Source organism: Bos indicus x Bos taurus, chromosome 8 (genome assembly GCF_003369695.1).
Source record: "Bos indicus x Bos taurus breed Angus x Brahman F1 hybrid chromosome 8, Bos_hybrid_MaternalHap_v2.0, whole genome shotgun sequence".
Lineage (NCBI taxonomy): Eukaryota > Metazoa > Chordata > Mammalia > Artiodactyla > Bovidae > Bos > Bos indicus x Bos taurus.
The window spans coordinates 83244218-83267232 of NC_040083.1; the positions used below are offsets into that span (position 1 = coordinate 83244218).

At 39.5% G+C, this 23015-nt stretch overlaps 1 protein-coding gene across 16 annotated transcripts in view; it reads right to left on the minus strand.

Annotated features, from left to right (window-relative positions):
* CDC14B (cell division cycle 14B) overlaps positions 1-23015 on the minus strand; it is a 128299-nt gene that overhangs the window by 73322 nt on the left and 31962 nt on the right. The window contains exon 1 of one of the 16 annotated variants that reach the window (XM_027550263.1): positions 2750-2786. The exons of the other annotated variants lie outside the window; for them this stretch is intronic. Within the exon in view, the coding sequence (XP_027406064.1) occupies positions 2750-2771 (22 nt within the window). The 5' untranslated portion in view covers positions 2772-2786. Of the gene's footprint in view, positions 1-2749; positions 2787-23015 lie in introns of those variants that run through there. 16 annotated transcript variants of the gene reach the window in all.

A 23015-nucleotide genomic window follows, 5' to 3' on the forward strand; every position in this document is an offset into this window, starting at 1 on the left:
AATCCAGTCTAGTCATTAGAAAATATTGAGAGAGTCAGTTCCTAGGTAAGCTGATAAGAAGTCCAGGGTCCCTGAGGAGGAGAAAGGGGTCTGGAGCCCTCAAGAAGGAGAAAGAGGTCTGGGGCTCTCAAGGAGAAAAAGACAAACTTTTTTCTGCATTGCTTTGTTTTAGTCATTATAACAATGTATCTTGCTCCAGAACATTTTCTCCTTAACAAGAATGTTTTATGACTAATCATGTTATCTTAAGAGATATATATATATTGTGGGAGTGGGTTTGGTAAGACCTTTCTATTCTTAGTTCTAATCTTGTTAATTTAAGATGTATCTTGTGGGAGCAGGTCTGGTAAAAGTATGTAAGGTCTTGATAAGACTAGTGAATGGGGGCACTCTCAGTACCCCTTCTGATGTCTAGTCAGAAGCTTTCTCTGTCCCTGTTTCACGTTAATAAAACTCTGCTACACAAAAGCTCTTGAGTGATCAAGCCTGGTCCCTGGTCCCAAAGCTAAATCTTCTTCTTTGGAGACCATGAATCTGACATCATTCCCCATAAGCTATCTATATCACAGAAAATTTGAGGGGCATTCTATAAAATACCTGCCCGGTACTCATCAAAACTGTCAATGTCATATAAAACACAACTGAGAAATTGTCATGGACCTTAGGGGTGGCTAAGGAGATGACAACTAAATGCAATGTGGCATCCTAGATTAAATCCTGGAGTAGAAAAAGGGCATTAATGGGAAAATTAGGGAAATGTGAATAAAGCCTAGACTATATGTAACAGTATATCAATAACATATCAACCAGTATTGGTTTCTTAATGTCCCACAGTAATACAGCATGATGTTATGGACTGAATTGTGTTCCCTGCCTCAAATTCATGTGCTGAAGTCCTAGTCTTCAATATGCCTGTCTTTAGAGACAGGGCTTTTTAAGAGGTGTTAGTCACTCAACCCTGACTCTTTGCAACCCCATGGACTGGAGCCCAATGGGCTCCGCTGTCCATAGAATTCTCTAGGCAACAATACTGGAGTGGGTTGCCATGCCCTTCTCCAGGGAATTGTCCCAACCTTGGGATCAAACCCAGGTCACTGGCACTGCATTCAGATTCTTTACCATCTGAGCCACCAGGAAAGCCCTTTTAAAGAGGTAATTAAGGTTAAATGAGACTGTAAGGGTGGGGCCCTCATCCAATAGGACTGGTGCCCTTATAAGAAGAGGAAAAGACACCAGGAATGTACAGCTCAGAGATAGGGCCACATGAGGTCATAGCAAGAAGGCACCAGAAATGAATTTTGCTGGCACCTTCCTCTTGGAATTCCAACCTCTAGATCTGTGAGAAAATAAATTTCTGTTGTTTAAGCCAGTGAGTGCATATTTCTTATTATGGCAACCTGAGCAAATTAATTCAAGTGATAATATTCAAGGAAACTAAAACTGGGTGAAGAGTACACAGGAACACTCTGTACTATCTTTATAATGTTTCTATAAATCTAAATGTTATTTAACCTAGAAGGAAATGGACATATTATTAGAAAGGTACAATCTTCCAAGACTGAACCAGAAAGAAATAGAAAATACAAACAGCTCAATCACAAGTGCTGAAATTGAAACTGTGGCTAAAAAACTTACAACAAACAAAAGTCCAGGACCAGATGGCTCCACAAGCAAATTGTATCAAACATTAGAGAAAAGTTAACACCTATCCTTCTGAAACTTTTCAAAAATTGCTGAAGAAGGAACACTCCAAAACTCATTTTAGGAGGCCTGAAACCATTACCCTGAGACCAAAAAGTCAAAGACACCACACAAAAAAGAGGAAATTACAGCCCAATATCACTGCTGTACACAAGTGCAAAAATTCTCAACAAAACACTAATAAACCAAATCAAACAATAGAATAAAAGGTTCATACACCATGATCCAATGGGATTTATCCCAGGGATGCAAGGATTTTTCAATATCCGCAAATTAGTCAGTGTAATACACCATATTAACAACCTGAAGTATAAAAACTGTTATGATCATCTCAACAGATACAGAAAAAGCTTCTACTAAAAATTCAACACCCTAATTTATGATAAAAACTCTCCATAAAGTGGGCATAGAGGGACCTACCTCAATGATAATAAAGGCCATATATAACAAACCCACAGCTAACATCATACTCAATGGTGAAAATCTGAATGCATTTCCTCTAAGAGCAGGAACAAGACAAGGATGTCCGCTCTTGCCACATTATTCAACATAGTTCTAGAACTACCAGCCATGACCATCAGAGGGGAAAAAAAAATACATTAAGTCTGCTACATACAAACCTTCAAAGCTGTGAGCTTTCAAAGATGCAAATGTATTCACATGTCAAATCATGTAAGTTTGTTCATGTCTGGCATGCATTGTCACTTGCATGCATTCTCTACAAGTGGATGTGCTTTTGTGTACTTTATACTGTACAGTACTGTATACAGTACAGCAGTGCAGTATCTTTACTTCAAGCCCAGGATATCTGGGAGCAAGCATAAAAGCAGCAGTGATGTAACTGGTACTGTAAGAAGTGCCAAGCGATAATGATGGAAACAAAAGTGAAAATAATTGAGAGAGTGGAGCAAGGTGAAAAGATGGTAGACGTTGCTTGTTCTTATAACACTGAACTCCTTGCTGTGCAACACAAGGAGCTTACTGATGAAGACCTGGTAGAACTGGAGACCCAGAGAAAGGACGGAGAGACAAGAGGAAGAAGTAGTACCTGAAGAACCAAAGAGATTCATGATGCAAGAGGATTTTCTTTATTTGAGGAGGTATTGTCAGTTTTTGAGGCTCAGGACACAAACGTAGAATGGTACATGAAAGACGCAGCAGCCATTCAAAATACAATCCAGTGCAACTGTGTCATCTGTGATGAGAAAAAAAGAGAGCTACCACTCAGACATCATTGGATTCATTTTTTTCAAGAGGGTAGACAGAATTGAATCCAGCAAAGAACCAGAACCTGTGCTACTAATGTCAAGTGTGAGTGAAACTGCATCTCCTGTTGCTGCTGATTCTTCAGTTCTGCCATCTCCCACTCTCCATCCCCCCTCCAGTCAGTAACTTTTCTTGCCTGTTCACTCAATGCCAGCCCCTGTGTGCTAACTGTTGTACTGTACTACTGTATTTTTCAAGGTTCTTTACTGTGAGAATAAAAATGTTTTATTTTTTGTTTTTTATATATTATTTGTGTGAAAAGTATTATAAACCTATTACAGTACAGTACTATATAGCCAGTTGTATTAGTTGGGTATATAGGCTAACTTTGTTGGGCTTATCAACAAACTGGACTTATAAACATGCTCTTGTAGTTCATATGTAGGGAATTTACTGGAAAAGAATTCAAAGTGGAAAAGACATAAAACTGCCACTATTTGCAGATGACATGATACTATACAAATTAATAAAAAATCCTGAAGATGCTACCAGAAAGCTACTAGACTTCATCAATGAACTGGCTAAGGTTAAAGGATATAACATTGATACACAATCTCTTGCATTTCTATATGCTAACAATGAAAGATCAGAAAGAAATACTAAGGAAACAATCCCTTTTACCATCCTATCAACGAGACTAAAATACTTAAGAATAAACCTATCTAAGGAGGCAAAAATGTGTACTCTGAAAAATTATAAGACCCTGATGAAAGAAACAGAAGACTACACAAACAGATAGAAAGATATACCATGCTCTTGGATTGGAGGAATCACTGTTGTCCAAATGACTATAATACTCAAGGCAATCTATATATTCAATGCAATGTCTATCAAATTACCAAGAGTATTTTTCACAGAACTGGAAATTTTTTTAAAACTTACATGAAAACACAAAAACCCTAAGAACCAAAGCAGTCCTAAGAAAGAAAAATGGAGCTCGAGGAATCAGGCTCCCTGACTTTAGACTATACTATAAAGCTACAGTCATCAAAACAGTATGATACAAGCACCAAAACAAAAATGTAGATCACTGGAACAGGATAGAAAGCCCAGAGATAAACCCATGCACTTATAGTCAACTAATCTACGACAAATGAGGCAAGAACGTACAATGGAGAAAAGACCATCTCTTCAATAAGTGCTGTGAGAAGATGGGAGAGCTACATGTAAAAGAAAGAAATTAGAATATTCTCTAACACCATATACAAAAATTAACTCAAAATGGATTAAAAACGTAAATGTTAAGGCAGAAAACTTTTAGAGGAAAATATACAAAGACGACTCTGACATAAATTGCAGCAATTATCTTTTTGGACCCACCTCTTAGAGTAATGAAAATAAATAAAAACAAATGGGACCTAATCAAACTTAAAAGGTCTTGCTTAACAAAGGAAACCAAAGCAAACAGACAATCCACAGAATTTAGGAAAATATTTGCAGACAAAGCACCTTCAAGGGATTAATCTCCAAAGTGTACAAACAGCTCATGCAGCTCAATATAAAAACAAACAAACTAATAGAAAAATGGGCAGAAGCTCTAAATAGACAATTTTCCAAAGACAACATACAGCTGACCAGGAGACACATGAAAAGATGCTCAAAATCACAGATTAGTAAAGAAATGCAAATCAAAACCACAATGCAGTATCACCTCACACTGGTCAAAATGGCCATCATTAAAAAATCTAGAAACAATAAATGCTGGAGAGGGTGTGGAGAAAGGAAACCCTCCTATAGTGTTGGTGGGAATGTTAATCAGTACAACCACTATGGAGAATAGTATAGAGGTTCCTTAAAAAACTAAGTATAGAACTACCATATGATCCAGCAATTCCACTCCTAGTCGTATACCCTGAGAAAACCATAATTTGAAAAGATACATGCACCCCAGGGTTCACCGCAGCACTATTTACAATAGTCTAGACATGGAAACAACCTAAATGTCCATCGACAGAAAAAAGGGATAAAGAAGATGTGGCGCATATATATTAGGTTGGTGTAAAAATAACTGTGGTTTCAGATGGTGAATTTAAAATCATTATAACTAAGCTCAAACACATCTTTATTAATCAAAACAGGAATCATTACAATCAACACATTTTTGCCAATGAGAAATAAGTTGGTTTATTCCTACAGCATAAAAATCTGTTCTTCGGGATTCAACTAGGAAATCATTTTGGAAATGCTCTTGGAAAGCATTTTCTGCCTCCTGCTGGTTGTGGAAGCATTTTCCCTGCAAAAAAATTGTTGAGATGCTTGAAGAAATGGCGATCGGTTGGCGAGAGGGCAAGTGAATATGGCAGATGAGACAAAACTTTGTAGCCCAATTTGGTCAACTTGTAAAGCATTGGTTGTGCAACATACAGTCAGGTGTTGTTGTGGAAAAGAACTGGGCCCTTTCTGTTGACCAATATCAACTGCAGGTGTTACAGTTTTTGGTATACCTCACCAATTTATTGAGCATATTTCTCAGATGCAATGGTTTCTCCAGGATTCAGAAAGCTGTCACGGATCAGACACCATCAAACAGTGCCCAGGACCTTTTTTAGTGCAAGTTTGGCTTTGAAAAGAGCTTTGAAGCTTCTTCTTGGTCCAACCACTGAGTTGGTCGTCAACAGTTGTATAAAATCCACTTTTCGTCACACATCACAATCGAGAAATGGTTCGTTGTTGTTGTGTATAAGAAGAGAAGACAACACTTCAAAACGAGAATTTTTTTTTGATTTCTAGTCAGCTTCTGAGGCACTCACTTATTAAGCCTTTCACCTTTCCAATTTGCTACAAATGCCCAAAGACCATAGAATCGCCAATGTTGAGTTCTTTGGAAACTTCTCGTGTAGTTTTAAGAGGATCAGCTTAATGATGACTCTCAATTGGTCACTGTCAACTTTCAATGGCCAGCCACGGTACTCCTCATTTTTAAAGATTTTTTTAATATAAATTTATTTATTTTAATTGTACTCCTCATCTTTAAAACTCTCATTGCCTTGGCAAAACTTCTTGAACCATTACTGCACTATGTTCATTAGCAGTTCCTGGGCCAAACGTTGTGAGTTGTCTGTCTCCATTCCTTTACAACCCATTTTGAAGTCAAAAAAGAAAACTGCTTGAATATGCTTTTTGTCTAAAATCATTTCCATAGTCTAAAATAAATAGCCTGTAATAAGTCATTAACAAAAACACATGAAGTGAGAAATGCACATTAAAATGATATAACATAACCACATTTATTTAAGAATGCATTCAATATCAAATGGCAAATTTCAACAACACAAAAACTGCAATTACATTTGCACCAACCTAATACATAGACCGGAGAAGGCAATGGCACCCCACTCCAGTACTCTTGCCTGGAAAATCCCATGGACGGAGGAGCCTGGTGGGCTGCAGTCCATGGGGTCGCTAAGAGTCGGACACGACTGAGCGACTTCACTTTCACTTTTCACTTTCATGCATTGGAGAAGGAAATGGCAACCCACTCCAGTGTTCTTGCCTGGAGAATCCCAGGGACAAGGGAGCCTGGTGGGCTGCCGTCTATGGGGTCGCACAGAGTCGGTCTGAAGCGACTTAGCAGCAGCAGCAGCAATACATAGACTAATACATAGACAGGAGGAGGACACAACAACCCACTCCAGTATCCTTGCCTGGAGAATCTCATAGAGGAAGACTACAGTCCATAGAGTAGCAGAGTCAAACACAACTGAAGCAACTTAGCATGCACAATACGATGGCATATTAGCCATAAAAAAGGATGAAATGATGCCATTTGTAACCACATGGAGGGACCTAGAGATTATCATACTAAGTGAAGTGTTGTTGTTCAGTTGCTGAGTCATGTTTGACCCCATGAACTACAGTAGACCAGGCTTCCCTGTCCTTCACACTACTATATATAAAATATATAATCAATAAGGACCTACTGTACTGAACAGACAACTCTACTCAATCTATTTTAATAACCTATATGGCTTTTGTAGTAACCTATATGGGAAAAGAATCTGAAAAAGAATGGATATGTGTATATGTCTATCTGAATCACTTTGCTGTATATCTGGAACTAACACAGCATTGTAAATCAACTACAGTATGAAAATAAAAATTAAAAAAATAAAGTTATTTTTAAAAAGTAACTGGGAGAAAATATTTATAATTTACGTAACAGAAATATGCATTATAGAAATATTTTTAATTCCTATCGAATAGCTTAAAATTGCAAACCATCCCACAGAATACTGAGTATAGAAAAGGCAAGTCAGAAAAAAAGAAATGACAAAAAAAATAATAATTGTTAGCAACAGGGGAATAATTATCTAAAACTATGGTAGTCATACAATGACTTAGTAAGGCATATCAGTATGAAATATTTCCACAGTAATTTTTCCACAAATTATTAAAAAAAACCCTGATCAAATAGATACATGTAAAAATGATAAAGCAAAACTAATCATAGGCAAATTTATTTGTATGAAAATAAACAGAAAAGCAACTGAAAAAATGCCCCTACCAAACTGCTTATGGAGACGGAACTGGAATTAGTGGATGGTGAAGGAAATTTTTACTTTATCAGGATTTACTTAGGTTTTTAGAACATCTTGGTGTTCGTTTATAATTGAAAATGTACTTTTCTGGGAGTAAGGAAAGGAAGTCTTTCATCTTCCAAGACTATCTCCCTGTCAGGGACTTCCCTGGTGGTCCAGTAGCTAAGCCTCTGCATTCCCATTGCAAGGGGCTGGGTTAAATCCATGGTTCCAGGGAACTAGATCCCACATGCCCCAAGGAAGACCAGGTGCAATCAAATAAATAAGATGCAAGCCTCCCTACTTCCCTGATACAAAGTATGGTGGAACAACAGCTATTTCCAGCCAGGAGGAGATCTATCACAACAGCAGACAGTTTAAATAAAGCATTAGCAGCTGCTAATTAGAGGAGCCTGTCCCTGGGATTCTCCAGGCAAGAACACTGGAGTGGGTTGCCATTTCCTTCTCCAGTGCATGAAAGTGAAAAGTGATAGTGAAGTCACTCAGTCATATCCGACTCTTAGCAACCCCATGGACTGCAGCTCACCAGGCTCCTCCATCCATGGGATTCTCCAGGCAAGAGTACTGGAGTGGGGTGCCATCGCCTTCTCTGCATTAGCAGCTAGTACTCTTAAATGGAAAGATGAGTTAATAACCCCAGGCAGTTACCTTTCACCATCCTTCCTTATCTTGGTCTATGCTTCATCCCTGGACAAGAGATTTGAGAGAGTTAACTTAGGCAGGTTGACAAGGTGTCCAGGCCTAAGGCCCCTTTAAGGAGAAGGTAAATATTCTTTCTTTTTCACATTCTTTTGCCTTACTTAGATTAGTAGGCCTCACAGGCAGCAGTTTCTCTTGTTCAAGGACATGTCTTTTTTTTGAGCTTTGGGTGAATGCTATGGGAGAAGGCCTGGGTAAAACTTTCATAGCCTTGAGCTCTGGGTTAACCTGTTCCTTCTAGCTAATCTCCTGCTGATGTCATCCTAGGATGTTATGGGAAAGGGTCTAGGCAAAATTCTCACAGCCTTGAGGCATTTTGTATCTATTCCAGATAAAAAGACCAGAGATCTCTTCAAGAAAATTAGAGATACCAAGGGAACATTCCAGGCAAAGATGGGCACAATAAAGGACAGAAACGGTATGGACCTAACAGAAGCAGAAGATATTAAGAAGAGGTGGCAAGAATACACAGAAGAACTATACAAAAAAGATCTTACTGACCCAGATAACCACAATGGTGTGATTACTAACCTAGAGCCAGAATCCTGGAATGGGAAGTCAAGAGTGTCTTAAGAAGCATCACTATGAACAAAGCTAGCGGAGGTGATGGAATTCCAGTTAAAAAGTGAAAGTCACTCACTCATGTTCAATTCTTTGTGACCCCATGGACTATACAGTCCATGGAATTCTCCAGGCCAGAATACTGGAGTGGGTAGCCTTTCCCTTCTCCAGGCAATCTTCCCGACCCAGGGATCGAACCCAGGTCTCCTGCATTGCAGGCGGATTCTTTACCAGCTGAGCCACAAGGGAAGCACAATAATACTGGAGTGTGTAGCCTATCCCTTCTCCAGGGAGATGTTCTGGATTCACGGATCGACTCAGGGTCTCCTGCATTGCAGGTGGATTCTTTACCAAGTGAGATATCAGGGAATTCCAGTTGAGCTATTTCAAATCCTAATAGATGATGCTATGAAAGTACTCCACTCAATATGCCAAAAAATTTGGAAAATTCAGTGGCCACAGGACTGGAAAAAGTCAGTTTTCATTCCAATCCCAAAGAAAGGCAATGCCAAAGAATGTTCAAACTACTGTGCAATTGCACTCACCTCACACGCTAGCAAAGTAATACTCAAAATTCACCAAGCCAGGCTTCAACAGTATGTGAACTGAGAACTTCCAGATGTTCAAGCTGGATTTAGAAAAGGCAAAAGAACCAGAGATCAAATTGCCAACATCTGTTAGATCACAGAAAAAGCAAGAGAGTTCCAGAAAAACACCTACTTCTGCTTTATTGACTATGCCAAAGCCTTTGACTGTGTGGATCACAACAAACTGTGGGAAATTCTTCAAGAAATGGGAATACCAGACCACCTTACCTGCCTCCTGAGAAATTTGTATGCAGGTCAAGAAGCAACAGTTAGAACTGGACATGGAACTACAGACTGGTTGCAAATCGGGAAAGGAGTACTCCAAGGCTGTTTATTGTCACCTTGCTTATTTAACTTATATACAGAGTACATCACGAGAAATGCTGGGCTAGATGAAGCACATGCTGGAATCAAAATTGCTGGGAAAAATATCAGTAACCTCAGACATGCAGATCACACCACCCTATGGCAGAAAGAGAAGAGGAACTAAACAGTCTCTTGAAGAAAATGAAAGACAGTGAAAAAGTTGGCTTAAAACTCAACATTCAGAAAACTAAGATCATGGCATCCGGTCCCATCACTTCATGGCAAATAGATGGGGAAACAGTGGAAACACTGACAGACTTTATTTTCTTGGGCTCCAAAATCACTGCAGATGGTGACTGCAGCCATGAAATGAAAAGACTCTTGCTCCTCGGAAGAAAAGCTATGACCAACCTAGACAGCATATTAAAAAGCAGAGACATTACTTTGCCAACAAAGGTCCATCTAGTCAAAGCTATGGTTTTTCCAGTAGTCGTGTATGGATGTGAGAGTTGGACCATAAAGAAGGCTGAGCACCAGAGAATTGATGCTTTTGAACTGCGATATTTACAAGATTCTTGAGAGTCCCCTGGACTGCAAGGAGATCAAACCAGTCAATCCTAAAGGAAATCAGTCCTGAATATTCATTGGAAGGATTGATTCTGAAGCTCCAATACTTTGGCCACCTGATGCGAAGACCTGACTCATTGGAAAAGACCCTGATGCTGGGAAAGACTGAAGGCAGGAGGAGACTAGGACAGAGGATGAGATGGTTGGATGGCATCACTGACTCGATGGACATGTGTTTGAACAAGCTCCAGGAGATGGTGATGGACAGGGAAGCCTGGGGTGCTGCAGTCCTTGGAGTCAAAAACAGTCAGACACAGCTGAGTCACTGAACTGAACAGAACAGATAGTTGAGAAGTATTATAAGGCCCCACTTAAACTAGTGAGGTGGGTACTCTCCTGCCCCCTTCTGATGTCTATGTCAGAAGTTTTTTCTGTCACTTTCACTTTAAATAAAATCAACACAAAGCTCTGAGTGACTGTCTTTGGTCCCGGAGTTAAATCTTCTCCTTCGGAGACCACGAATCTGGCGGCACTGTTCACCGTAAGCTATCATCTTGGGGGCTCGGCCAGGATCTTCAAGACAGGTAAGAATACTCAGAGTTGGGACTCTTTTGCTCTTTTACTGTAAAGTCTCTACTAACTCAGAAGCATATGAACCAAACTTCCTTTCTCCATCACCTTTTCCTGGTCTCTTTGACCATTTCGTAACTGCCTGGGGAATTGAAACTACTAACCTAATCTGTGGAATCACAGACTTTCAAGGGACTTGCAATCCATTCTGTTACTGTGTACTATTACTTAGACCTCAAATTTGGATTGACAGTCGCAAAACACCTAGTCTTGCTAGAAGCCAAAATTTACACCTGAATTGTCTTTTTATGCACTGCAGACAGGAGCACATTTGGGAGCTGGGAGGAGCTCTGTCTCCAGGAACACCTCTCAGGCTAGAGGTTGCTCTCTTAGCTGCCTGCCTCAGGGGCCCATAACCTGAAAGTGAGTCCTTGTCACACCTGTTCCTCCGGTCTATATGAATGGAGGCACAGCTGGTGACTATGAGACTTCTGAGGACACAGATCGGGAATCCTAGGATCTGGTCAGATTGGAAGTGCAGTGGGCTTTTCTTCCTTTGGTAATGCCGGCTGTTAGCAGACCAGAGGAGGCACTCTGGTGGCTTTTGTCTCAACTCCTTAGACATTCTTTCTGTAGAATCTGTGGAAATGAACTGGAAAGATTGGCCCTAATAGCTCAAGGACAAAAATAACTTTTTCCTTGCTGGCCAGCCCTTCACCACCTCTTTTGCTATCACATATCACTCCGGGTGGCATCAGAAGAGAAGCAGAAATCAGGCAAAGGTTTTAATGGTGAGGAACTGTACATCAGTCTAGGATGCCATTAGATCTACCCCTGGTGCATCTCCACCATGCCTCAGTGGTAGAACAGGGAGGGATGACAGCGAGACACCTGTGTCAGTAAGAGACAGGTTAACTTTGGCCAGGGAAGGAAGCTTAGGGGGAAGACCTGTCTCCACCCCCAGCTAGAGCAAGGAGGGACGCTGCCGGTAGAAAACAGCTACAGCACTGGGCACTGCTTTTTTCTCTCTTACAGATGGGAGCTAGTATTTCCAGAACCACCCCCTTTGAATTGTATCTTGGAAAACCTGGGATAAGTTTGATCCCCAGAGCCTAAAAAGTCCCTTAATACAGGCTTTCTTTACTTGAAGAGAAGACCTCACCTGCCTGGAGAGACAATCCCTACTGGGGGAACATCTTATCAGACAGTCTGCCTCTGTCATCAGAGGCAATTTGAACACTCTTTGGTTTAAATTTGGTTAAAATTTAAAAGTCATAGTCATTTAAACTATGACTACAAAAAGGAGAGAAGACATTTTTTGACACTCAATGACCATGAAATTCCTCAGACTTTGGAGAAAATGCTTCAAATGAAATCTTTTTGAAATTGCAAAACTAGTTTTTTTTGCATGTGCAATAAAAAAAAGCTGGCTTTTTAAAATACTTTTTTTGGAGCTCCAACCCTGCCTGAGAGACAGAAACATGCCTGGGAAAAAACCTGAAGTTAACTCTTATCATGTTCTTGAGATACACAGCCCACTCTGTCTGGGACTCCAGCCATGAGCAAACTGGTAGAACTTAAAGCCAAGGGGGAAAAAATGGACAAAGAGACATTTTAAATTTCAAGTGGAAAACTGTGAGGTCTCTGTCTGTCCAGATTTATTTGTGTCTCAGTGTGTCTCCGTCCTTGGACAACGTTGCTGAAGGCTAATTGGTCAATGAGCTCTATTTAATTGGCTTAAAGAGAAGTAAGTGCTTACATATCAAACAATTCTAAATTCAAGAAAATTAAAATGAAATTCAGGCTTGTGTGAACTGGGAAATACTCACTATTGAATTGATACCTGGTATTAATGTTTGTTTATTGATCTAATCAACATAGACGTTGTGAAGATACTTTTACAAATGGTATAGCTTGGAGTGATTTATGTTTGAAAGTGAAAGTTGCTCAGTTGTGTCTGACTCTTTGTGACCCCATGGACTATAAAGTTCATGGAATTCTCCAGGCCAGAATACTGGAGTGGGTAGCCTTTCCCTTCTCTAAGGGCTCTTCCGAACCCAGGACTCTCACAATGCAGGTGGATTCTTTTACCAGCTGAGCCACAAGGGAAGCCCCAATCTACAAAATGATTATATATAAAGTATTGTTCATGGTTGCTGAAGAAAAGCAGGATTTATATTTTCAATAAAAAGGTATAAGGAATGGAATTACATTCTATTAAGGAAAAAGAAAGTAAGTCTAAACTTATAGGTGGCTGTTCTCTAAATGCGCAAATGAGGTGATCAATACAAAAAGTGTAAAAAGGTTTGTGACAAGTAAGAGAGTTTTGTGCATGATACAAGTTTCGTAAGACATTAAACTGCCTTTGAAATCTTTTATTGGTACTTTGACTAAGTGAATAACTATTGTTTCACAGTGAATATAAGTTGGCACCGAAATGAAATTTGGTTTTCTCTCCCTGTTAAACAACAAAGTTTTCTTGGAATGTGGTTTTTGATGGCAGACTGTGGCGCACATGAACAAAGCTCATTCTGCGTCTACAAAAATTAACCCCTCATCAGGGAATTTAAAATGGGTAAACAATGCTTGTAAACCAAACAGTCAGAGCTATGGGAGTTCCAAGACAGAAACTTGGCTTTTCCTGGCTCCCTGACAAAGTTCACTTTTATTTGATAAGATAAAGACTTTTCTGGCTTCAGGGTTAATATCTCACAATGGAGGAAAAAAAAAATGGTTAAAATGTATGTTCTACAATCTCCAGTGACTGGGGCACCCACTTTACTGGGCAGGTCTTACAGACATTGGCAAAGAACTTCACGAGCTTCTTGGAGACTATCGCTTTACTGGCATCCTCAGTTGTTGGGCAGGGATGGCAGAACAAAGGGATTAGTTGCATGAGATTAAACAGACTGCTAAATATGATTACAATTTTCATGACTTTTTGTCTGACATATTACTGGCTTCTAATCTTTGTTTTCAGGTATAAAGAAGCTCTTCTCCTCAAGTTACTGATGACTGAAAACAATTTAGTGATTTACACTTGTGGGTAAAATTAAAACATTTTTCTTTTCTCTTTACTTTATGCCTCCAGAAATTGGAGACTTGGGTTCTGTACAGCCTCATCAAGGTAAAAAAGACTGTCTCTCGACATATACAGAAATCTCAAAGTATACTGGAGAGCTATAAAAGAAAAATCCACCCAACTGATGTCAGGCCTATGGCATCTATTATGTTTCACTGAATATTAAGTTTCAGTTTTGCTAATTAAGGTCTGTATTTTCTAAGGCTCAGTTCTGAAGTAATTCCTTGTGGTTATATTACATTGCTAAGAGGTTTAATTAAGTTATTAAAAAGGACACTCTGAGTTTGTTTCAAGTTTATCTCAGTAACCAGTCTTTAAATAAAGATCACATGTTTCAGGGTCTACAATCAGGAGATTAACAGCAAGCTATAATCATTTAACAAGCTAAGTCAGATGACCTGGAGATGTCACTGGGCTATACCTAATGGAAGCTCTTAAGTTCTTTCTTATGATTGTACTATTACTGCTAACCATATTGTTTTCTATATTGCCTGTTTCAAGAAGTGTTGTCCCTTCCACTACCAAGTGTGTGACTGAGCCACTGATATGATGAGGGTATACAGTTCCATATAAAATCCATAATTATAATGGTGTGAAGAAGCAACCAAAGGGAATATTTTCCTGGACCAAGAGACTAGTGAGACAGGTGCGGTCCACAGACTTGCTGCTCACAGGGCCTAGTCCAGTAACACACACTGAGTGGGCCTATCAGTGAAATCTTCGACAGACCTGGGAATGAGCCTTCAGAGCACCATGGGACAGATGGTCATGAAATGCCCCAAATCATGGTCAAACTCATGGCCATAAAGGGGTCCTGCATGGCACTTGCTGTCTGCCTCTACAAAGATTAACTCATGGACACTATAGCTGCTGACCTTCAACATCCCCTGAAAGGAGTTCAGGGCAAAAATCAGAAACTAAACACTCACTCTGTGCTCTGGAAAAATGGACAAAACAGGCCTTCGGATAGTTAGATATTTTCAGGTAAAGATTTCCTTGAGCCCAAATTCTTGCATCTTCTCATACCTAGAAAAACGCTAAAATTGTTAATGGTGACAACTACTTTGGCTTATATATAACTACCACAATAAGAAGTTAAAGCCTACTTGGACAAACTTAGACAAGCAGCTACCTGGCTATAAGTCTCCCTAAAACAACTGTCTACATAGGGGTTCAGCCTCATTCTTCTAAAAAGCAATGGTAAGACTTATTTTGTCTGTTAAGGTTTAGGTTTTCACTCTTTCAACTACTTCTAACTGGGTTTATTACACCCACATTCAAGATGTATATGAACACGCCAAATGGCTCTATTCTTATAAACAGGGCAGCCAAAGTGTTGATTCTGTCTAGATCAGGACCAAAGTTACTACCAAATATAACCTGATTCTTACTCTTGCTTGGATCACTGATTACAATAATTCTTTTACTGATTTTTGGTCTCTGCCTTTTAAACTACTTCTCTAGTTTGTCCTTTCTAAAGGATACACCGACTTCAAAGACAAAGTAATTGTGATGAAAAGATTTTGGTCACCCTTCAAAATGGACTCCCTAGATGTTCCACCCTGGTCACAGATACAATCATGGTTTACAAGCTCTCCGTGGCAGAAAAATATCTTGACTGTAATAATTGTAATCATCTTATTCTTGCTGTTTGCTCCTTCTATCTGTAATTGTATAATGAATTTTGTATCTAAGGGGCTTGAGGTTTTTTAAGTTACAAATGATTGTTTATGCTCCTACAACTTCTGCCTCCTCTAGCTAAGACTTGAGGCTCTTGGATCAGAAACCCTAAATAAAAGGGTAAGGAGAATATACTGCTTCAACAACTTAAGGTGGGTGCCCCTCACCCACAGGAAGCAGTTACTGACAGATTTCTCTGCCCCTTTCCCCTCAGCAACAATATTGTCCTAAAAGAAAAAGGGGGAAATGAGAGTTAACTTCAGTTCCGTTCCATTCAGTCGCTCAGTCGTGTCTCACTCTTTGCAACCCCATGGACCACAACACGGCAGGCTTCGCTGTCCATCAACAACTCCCAGAATTTACTCAAACTCATATCTATCGCGTCAGTGATGCCAGCCAACCATCTCATGCTCTGTCGTCCCCTTCTCCTCCTGCCTTCAATCTTTCCCAGCATCAGGGTCTTTTCAAATGAGTCAGCTCTTCACATCAGGTGGCCAAAGTATTGGAGCTTCAGTTTCAGCATCAGTCCTTCCAATGAATATTCAGGACTGATTTCCTTTAGGATGGACCAGTTGGATCTCCTTGCAGTCCAAGGGACTCTCAAGAGTCTTCTCCAACACCATAGTTCAAAAGCATCAGTTCTTCAGTGCTCAGCCTTCTTTATGGTCCAACTCTCACATCCATACACAACTACTGGAAAAACCATAGCTTTGACTAGACGGATCTTTGTTGGCAAAGTTATGTCTCTGCCTCTTAATATGCTGTCTACGTTGGTCATAGCTTTTCTTCCAAGGAGCAAGTGTCTTTCAAATTTCATGGCTGCAGTCACCATCTGCAGTGATTTTGGAGCCCCCTAAAATAAAGTCTGTCACTGTTTCTATTATTTCCCCATCTATTTGCCATTAACTGATGGGACCAGATGCCATGATCTTAGTTTTCTGAATGCTGAGCTTTAAGCCAACTTTTTCACTCTCCCTTTTCACTTTCATCAAGAGGTTCTTTAGTTCTTCTTCACTTTCTGCCATAAGGGTGGTGTTATCTGCATATCTGAGGTTATTGATACTTCTCCCAGCAATCTTGATTCCAGCTTGTGCTTCACCCAGCCCAGCATTTCTCATGATAGACTCTGAATATAAGTTAAATAAGCAGGGTGACAATATACAGCCTTCACATAACCCCTTTCCCGATTTGGAATCAGTCTGTTGTTTCATGTCCAGTTCTAACTGTTGCTTCCTGATCTGCATACAGATTTCTCAAGAGGCAGGGCAGGTGGTCTGGTATTCTCATCTCTTTAAGAATTTCCCACAGTTTGTTGTGATCCACACGGTCAAAGGCTTTGGCATAGTCAATAAAGCAGAAGTAGGTGTTTTTCTGGAACTCTCTTGCTTTTTTGATGATCCAAGGGATGTTGACAATTTGATTTCTGGTTCCTCTGCCAGAATTAACTTAGGCAGGTTGATAAAGTGTTCAAGCCTAAGGTCCCTTTAAGGAGGAGGTAAACATTCTTTCTTTTTCACATTCTTTTGCCTTAGAATTGTAAGCCTTTTAGGCAGCAGTATCTCTTGTTCAAGGACATGTCTTTTTTTTGAGCTTTGGATGAATGCTATGGGAAAAGGCCTGGGTAAAACTTCCACAGCCTTGAGCTCTGGGTTAACCTGTTCCTTCTAGCTAATCTCGTGCTGAAGTCACTCCAGGATGCATGTTACGGGAAAGGGTTTGGGTGAAATTCTCACAGCCTTAAAGTATTTTTTTTTTTATCTATTCTCAGCTGCTAGTTGAGAGGTATGTAAGGCCTCACTTAAACTAGTGAGGTGGGTACTCTCCTGCCCCCTTCTGATGTCTATGTCAGAAGCTTTTTCTGTCACTTTCACTTTAAATAAAATCTATACGAAGCTCTGAGTGACTGAGACTGTCTTTGGTCCCGGAGTTAAACCTTCTCCATCAGAGACCACAAATCCAGTAAAGCTGCCAGATTCAATGGTGCTTGACTCTCAATACACTGAGTACTTACTGTAAGAGTAATAACTGAGGCGTGGCAATGGTAAGAGGGCTGTGTCAGCTCTTGGGCCATTCTCTTTAAAAACAAGAGGCCCTGAAACTTAAATCACTGGGGGAAAAAAATCTCTCCAGCCCCTTTGTTTCACAAGCCCTCTGCTTATGTGACGAAAAAACAAAAATTAGAGTTTCAGACCCTAGTTTCCTTTGTCACTAAATATTATGTAATTCTCAGTTAATTACTTTTAAGATTTTTAATGTATTTACTAACTAAATTTATTAGGAGGTAGAGTACATTAACCAGATGAATTCTTCTCTTGTTTTATATAATGAAAACTGAGTTGTTAGTTTACTTTCAAATGGCATGCTATTTTACTTTCTTTTCTTTTTTTTCTTATTAATACTATTTTGAAATTTTTTTTTTTTTACTTTACAATATTGTATTGGTTTTGCCATACATCAACATGAATCCGCCATGGGTGTACACGTGTTCCCAATCCTGAACCCCCCTCCCACTTCCCTCCCCATAACATCCCTCTGGGTCATCCCAGTGCACCAGCCCTAAGCATCCTGTATCCTGCATTGAAACTGGACAGGTGATTCGTTTCTTATATGATATTATACATGTTTTAATGCCATTCTCCCAAATCATCCCACCCTCTCCCTCTCCCACAGAGTCCAAAAGACTGTTCTATACATCTGTGTCTGTTTTGCTGTCTCACATACAGGGTTATTGTTGCCATCTTTCTAAATTCCATATATATGCATTAATATACTGTATAGGTGTTTTTCTTTCTGGCTTACTTCACTCTGTATAATAGGCTCCAGTTTCATCCACCTCATTAGAACTGATTCAAATGTATTCTTTTTAATGGCTGAGTAATACTCCATTGTGTATATGTACCACTGCTTTCTTATCCATTCATCTGATGATGGACATCTAGGTTGCTTCCATGTCCTGGCTATTATAAACAGTGCTGCAATGAACTTTGGGGTACACATGTCTCTTTCAATTCTGGTTTCCTCGGTGTGTATGCCCAGCAGTGGGATTGCTGGATCATAAGGCAGTTCTATTTCCAGTTTTTTAAGGAATCTCCATACTGTTCTCCATAGTGGCTGTATTAGTTTGCATTCCCACCAACAGTGTAAGAGGGTTCCCTTTTCTCTACACCCTCTCCAGCATTTATTGCTTGTAGACTTTTGGATCGCAGCCATCCTGACTGGCGTGAAATGGTACCTCATTGTGGTTTTGATTTGCATTTCTCTGATAATGAGTGATGTTGAGCATCTTTTCATGTGTTTGTTAGCCATCTGTATGTCTTCTTTGGAGAAATGTCTATTTAGTTCTTTGGCCCATTTTTTGATTGGGTTGTTTATTTTTCTGGAATTGAGCTGTAGGAGTTGCTTGTATATTTTTGAGATTAGTTGTTTGTCAGTTGCTTCATTTGCTATTATTTTCTCCCATTCTGAAGGCTGTCTTTTCACCCTACTTATAGTTTCTTTTGTTGTGCAGAAGCTTTTAATTTTAATTAGGTCCCATTTGTTTAGTTTTGCTTTTATTTCCAATATTCTGGGAGAAACTGAAGACCTATATATAGAAAACTATAAAACACTGATGAAAGAAATCAAAGAGGACACTAATAGATGGAGAAACATACCATGTTCATGGATCGGAAGAATCAATACAGTGAAAATGAGTATACTACCCAAAGCAATCTATAGGTTCAATGCAATCCCTATCAAGCTACCAACGGTATTTTTCACAGAGCTAGAACAAATAATTTCACAATTTGTATGGAAATATAAAAAACCTCGAATAGCCAACGCAATCTTGAGAAAGAAGAATGGAACTGGAGGAATCAACCTGCCTGACTTCAGGCTCTACTACCAAGCCACAGTCATCAAGACAGTACTGGCACAAAGACAGAAATATAGATCAATGGAACAAAATAGGAAGCCCAGAGATAAACCCACACACCTATGGACACCTTATCTTTGACAAAGGAGGCAAGAATATACAATGGAGAAAAGACAATCTCTTTAACAAGTGGTGCTGGGAAAATTGGTCAACCACTTGTAAAAGAATGAAACTAGAGCACTTTCTAACACCATACACAAAAATAAACTCAAAATGGATTAAAGATCTAAATGTAAGACCAGAAACTATAAAACTCCTAGAAGAGAACATAGGCAAAACACTCTCTGACATAAATCACAGCAGGATCCTCTATGACCCACCTCCCAGAATATTGGAAATAAAAGCAAAACTAAACAAATGGGACCTAATTTACTTTCAAAAGGTTGAAATGCACATGATTTAAGCTGGTTTAAGCTACCCCATGAGGCCAATCTGTTGATCTAGATGCAGTTGCTTTAATTAGAAATTCACACTCCATAGATGGACAGCTATTACTAAAGATGGAAACTCGTATTCAGGGGTGATACTGCAGATTTTCTGTTATTCATACATCTGGAGAACTTATAATTAAAACATCAAATGCCAAAAATGTTTTTTCATTGGTGAAACTAATAGCTTGTTAATCAGAACAACGGTTGCTAGAAGTGGGTTCTCACTGGTAAAATTAATGGCTGTTCATATATGTAGACTGCCTAAAATATCTTAAACACAGATTACAAGAATCTAATGATACTCTTATTCAGGGATAGTGTATGAGACTCAAGTCTAGATGCCTAAACTGTTCTCTGTCCAGCTACTGATTGTGAGATATGATTAACTGGTGCCTAACAGAATCCTGTAACGAGAATATTATTGTTGTCTGCTTCAAGTGAACATTTCATAAAAGGAGTGATCTGAATACCTAAAAACACAGCAACCAAGCTTATCAGACAGGGTACATCATGTTTTATGCCTGTTTGCTAAATAAGAATATTTAATGACTTCGCTGTGTGGAAGAATATTTTATCTGAGAGTAGTTCTCATTATAACTTGGTAGCAACTTGGTACCCATCTACCTCAAGTATTTCTGTGGTTACTATTATCTATCAAAAAGTCCTAAGAGTTGTGAATGACCAAACTGGTGTCAGGTCAGTGTCCATCACTATGATACAAATAGTTGAGATCTGGCATCATGAACATGTCCTAAAACATTTGGATCATAGTCAGGGAAATCAGACACTGAGCTAGAAAGAGAGTCACATAGAAGTAAAGAAGTCAACTTCAGCAGACAGATGTTTTTCTAGGATTCAAAGCCAAGAAGTTTGATAAGATAAATTCTAATTGATCTACCCTTTTAAAGCATTTCAAAGGGGGCAAGGAGAGATAAATAAATGGTAGGTCTCATTTCAAATTTCATGGCAATGAATGAAAAACAAAAATTACTTTAATGAATATTTTTAATATATAATTGCCTTTATCAGAAGCAAACTCTTAATCACAATATTCATTTCTTATCTCCAGTGGTATTTTAAGGCCCTTCTAACAATATTTAGGACATACCAAACCCCACTCCTGCACTCTTGCCTGGAAAATCCCATGGACGGAGGAGCCTGGTGGGCCACAGTCCATGGGGTTGCTAAGAGTCGGACACGACTGAGCGACTTCACTTTCACTTTTCACTTTCATGCATTGGAGAAGGAAATGGCAACACACTCCAGTGTTCTTGCCTGGAGAATCCCATGGGCGGGGGAGCCTGGTGGGCTGCCGTCTGTGCGGTCACACAGAGTCGGACACGACTGAAAGTGACTTAGCAGCAGCAGCAGCAGCATTCCTATCAATAAGTAATTTTCTCTCTAAAGAAACTCCTCAAGGAGATTTTTTCTAAATTACCATGCCAATTTTGCTGCAGTTTTTAAGAAAATGGTGTAGAGAGGACTAAAGGTACATATTAAGTTTTTAAAAATAGAAACCAAGACAAAAGATTTAAAAACACTTTTGAAAGAAGTTACAGGAGTAGCCTACAAGTGCTGCCAAGTGTTAGTTGATCAGTCATGTCCGACTCTTTGCAACCCCAAGGACTGCAGCCCTCAAGGCTCCTCTGTCCACGGAATTCTCCAGGCAAGAACAATGGAGTGGGTAGCCATTTCCTTCTCCAGGGGATCTTCCCGACCCAGAGATTGAACCATGTCTCCGGCATTGCAGGTGGATTCTTTACCATCTGAGCCACCAGGAAAGGGATAGCCTATAATCTTATGAAAAAAAAAAGGCATTCAGGGTAATGCAAATTAAAACCACAATGAAGTACCACTTCACACACACTAGAATGGCTAAAGTTAGAACGACAGTACCAATTTTTGAAGATGTGGAACAATTCGAACTTAAATACTGCTAATGGGAATATAAAATGATGTTACATTTATTGTTTTTCAGTTCCTAAGTCATGTCTGACTCTTTGTGACCCCATGGATTGCAGCAAACATGGCTTCCCTGTCCTTCACTATCTACCAGAGTTTGTTCAAACTCATGTCCACTGAGTCATTGATGCCATCCAATCATCTCATCCTGTGTCACCCCCCTTCTCCTCTTGCCCTCAATTTTTTCCCAGCATCAGGTCTCTTCCAATGAGTCAACTCTTCATGTCAGGTGGCCAAAGTACTGGAGCTTCAGCTTCAGCATCAGTTCTTCCACTGAATATTCATGGTTGATTTCCTTTGGATTGATTGGTTTGATCTCCTTGCCATCCAAGGCACTCTCAAGAGTTTTCTCCTGTACCACAATTTGAAAGCATCAGTTCTTTAACACTCAGCCTTCTTTATGGTCCAACTTTCACATCCATACATGACTACTGGAAAAATCATAGCTTTGACTATATGGACCTTTATTGGTAAAGTGACAGCTTTGCTTTTTAACACGCTAAGTTTGTCATAGCTTTCCTTTCAAGGAGCAAGCGTCTTTTAATTTCATGGCTGCAGTCACCGGCCGCAATGATTTTGAAGCCAAAGAAAAGAAAATCTGTCATTGCTTTGACTTTTTCCCCTTCTATTCACCATGAAGTGATGGGACTGGATGCCATGATCTTAGTTTTTTGAATGTTGAGTTTTAAGCCAGCTTTTTCACTCTCCTCTTTCACCTTCATCAAGAGGCCTGTTAGTTACTCTTCACTTTCTGCCATTAGGGTGATATCATCTGCACATCTGAGGTTGTTGATATTTTTCCCAGCAAACTTGATTCCAGCTTATGAATGCTCCAGCCCAGCATTTCGCACGATGCACTCAGCATATGTTAAATAAACAAGGTGACAATATACAGGTTTGTCATACTCCTTACCCAATTTTGAACCGGTCAGCTGGTGTATGTAAGGTTCTAACTGTTGCTTCTTTACCTGCATAAATTTTCCTCAGGAGACAGGTAAGGTGGTTTCCATCTCTTTAAGAATTTTCCACAGTATGCTGTGATCCACACAGTCAAATGCTTTAGGGTAGTCAATGAAACAGAAATAGATGTTTTTCTGAAATTCCCTTGCTTTCTCTAAGATCCAACGAATGTTGGCAATTTGATCTCTGGTT